The sequence below is a fragment of the Lepisma saccharinum genome, chromosome 22, assembly GCF_977018435.1.
Source record: "Lepisma saccharinum chromosome 22, izLepSacc3.1, whole genome shotgun sequence".
Taxonomy (NCBI): domain Eukaryota; kingdom Metazoa; phylum Arthropoda; class Insecta; order Zygentoma; family Lepismatidae; genus Lepisma; species Lepisma saccharinum.
In genome coordinates this window covers 63,551,125-63,553,745 of record NC_139250.1, presented here as the reverse complement: position 1 = coordinate 63,553,745, position 2,621 = coordinate 63,551,125, and the positions used below count along the sequence as shown (strand labels likewise).

General features: G+C 39.4%; 1 protein-coding gene across 1 annotated transcript; it reads right to left on the bottom strand.

Annotated features, from left to right (window-relative positions):
• Positions 1–1,556: 1,556 nt before the first annotated feature.
• On the bottom strand, positions 1,557–2,405 carry LOC146004896 (uncharacterized). The gene has a single exon (XM_083143924.1). The coding sequence runs from the start codon at positions 2,403–2,405 to the stop codon at positions 1,557–1,559; it is 849 nt and encodes a 282-aa protein (XP_083000050.1).
• Between the last annotated feature and the right edge of the window lie 216 nt (positions 2,406–2,621).

Below are 2,621 nucleotides of genomic sequence, written 5' to 3'. Positions count from 1 at the left end.
TTTTATATATATCAGATATGTGTAAAGTAGCAAATTAATTCCTTTAGTAACTGGTTAAATATTTCAATAAAATACGAAATAGTTTTGTTATGTACAAGCTTTTGTTTAGTTTTTGTATTAATACAAAACTATTATAATTTATAATTATATTTGACTTGCATTCTTCTTTTATTGCATGCATATTGTTATTGGTGTAGACAGAGTAATAATCTCTTGAAAAAGAGAGGAAGCATTCTGCACTCACTCTTTTGTGTGTTTTCGATATTATCCGTAGGGAAGTGTATAAGAAGTAAATACTAATTGCCTATACTGGGTGTTCCGTTCAAATCTCCCTCATTTCAATTAATTACTGTGAACGAAGTACGATGAATTGTGAAATAACTGTAACACCAAATGAAAGGCCAGATCTTCAAGTTTTGTTTTCATGACTTGAAGTTGTCAGTTTGCTCACTACGCAGCGCCACGGCCGCATACATTGAAATGGCGACTGTTGAACAACGCGCGAAGGCAGTGGTGTGGTATGCTGAGTTGTTACAAGAAAAACTCTCCGCCCCCGGAAAAATTTTCGTGGGGGATTTTTGAGGTCAAGATTGTTGGTGGGGGGAAATCCGCCTGTCCCCCCAGGATTTCGCAGCCTGTAGGCAAACACATAATGCTTTGCAAGGAAGCCAGTATAGAATGCCTTACTGCATGAAATAAAATGTAGAGAAATGTTTCTGAGGAGCAAGATGGTAGAAATGCTTTCTATCTCCGGACAAAGATCCAGCTCTCTCAACAGCTCAGGAGAACTTCATCCCACTTCAAAGCCCTAGATTCCTCCATGATGTTTTCGCCCGTAGCCATCATGCCAGAATATACAGGCAGTCTTTGTAAAGAAAACATTGCATTCTTAACAGAAAAGCAAGATAGCTTGTGGAAGATGAAATGCATCTCTTATGGCACAAATTGTGTTATTATTTTGTTATTTAGCGTCGTTTTTCTCTCAATTTTGTCTGCAACGATGAGGATGAAGTGACACTCGCTGTGAATGGCATGCCCAGGCCGGGATTCAAACACGTGATCATGATGTCCTTGTCTACCATTCAGCAGCCAGGGTCTACTATTATGGAACAGAATATGATAATACATTTTTCTTATAAAATGGAGAGATGATTTTCCCGACTTAAGCTAGAGAAATAGTATTTGGAAACAAGAAATGGCTATGCAAATAGATTATCTCTGAAATTGACATATAACACACATGTATTTATTTATCACACTTAATAATTATTAAAATATCACACGGATATGAAACTAAAAGGTTTATTAGTTAGGTCAGTTTGTGGTTTGCTTTCATCTTTGCTGCTTTGTTTTGAGCTGTTGAATATTTAGAGAATGCTAATTTGTAGGGATGTGTCATTATTATGCAGCTGGAACCTTTCCACAGAGGTGCAAAGTGAAGCTTTCAATGCAAGATCTTCTCTCACACTCACACTAGGATATGGAACAGAAACTCACTCCAAAGAGTGAGAATTTCGAGTTCTCTGACTTTCGAAGCGTCGGAAGACAGAAACTCATCACTCATCCTGCCACTTACCATGTTCATCCAGTGCATTTTCACAGTTTGCTTCGTCTTCGGCAACATTGAGATCATTGTTTTGGAGGTTCATCGGAATGTCAGACACTTCTGCAGCTGGAAAATCAGCATCAGAAAGCACATCGGGGTCCAAAGGAAAAATCCCACACTTACAAAACCCGTTGATAGCTGTAGCAGGAACTGCTGCATGCAAAAATGCCTCTCCAAGAAGTTTACTAATTTGGAGCTGTGTCATGTTTCTTCCAGGGTTGTTCCGAAGGAACTTCTCACAAGCTTGAATGTAATATGCCTTAAAGGAGGCCACGAAGGACACATCCAGTGGTTGCAGGTTATGGCTACATTGGGGATGCAAGCATACCAGTGTTGTGTGATTTTCCCTGGCCTTTTCAATAAAGGCCAGCATAAGGACATCTGTTTGTATCCAGCTGCTGGGATTGCAGGCAAACTCAGATCCAGGGGGAACTGTAAGCTCTGCTTTCATTTTTTGTCTTGAGAATATAATAAATGGAGGAATGAAAGTGGATATGCAGACTGCAAATGTGGAGAGTCTCTGTGCAGAAGTTATTGCCCTGACCTGCCTTCTTCCTTTCAATGAGAATACTTTTGAGTTGCGAGTTTGAACAGTCAGAAGGCCAGTCTCATCGACATTGTATATCCTATGAGCAGGATGGAAGTGGTTGTCTTGCACTGTTTTAAGAATGTTAAAAAATGTGTTGACATTAGTTTTATTAAAACCTTGGGCTCTTGCCATGGATGTAGCCTCTGGTTTTCTCAGAGTTATGTTAGGGTGCCTTTTCCTGAAGCCAGCTACCCAATCCTTGCCTGCCATCTCCTTTTCTTTGCTAAATGCGTGAGGAATATTGTTCTTTTCTGCAAGAGAATATGCCAAGTACCGTAAGTCATTTAGGGTAATACCGTAGAATCGTCATTCCATGTCAAATATATGGTCACAAAGTTCCATTTCCTGTTGCTCAGTAAACACCTGTCTGTAGTTACCTAGAATTTTCTTATCTTCAATCGCATCACGATTTTTATTCAGAACTCT

Bases quoted from the DNA above. Each gene is read 5' to 3' on its own strand.
- LOC146004896 (XM_083143924.1), bottom strand. From the start codon at position 2,405: ATGGCAGGCAAGGATTGGGTAGCTGGCTTCAGGAAAAGGCACCCTAAC.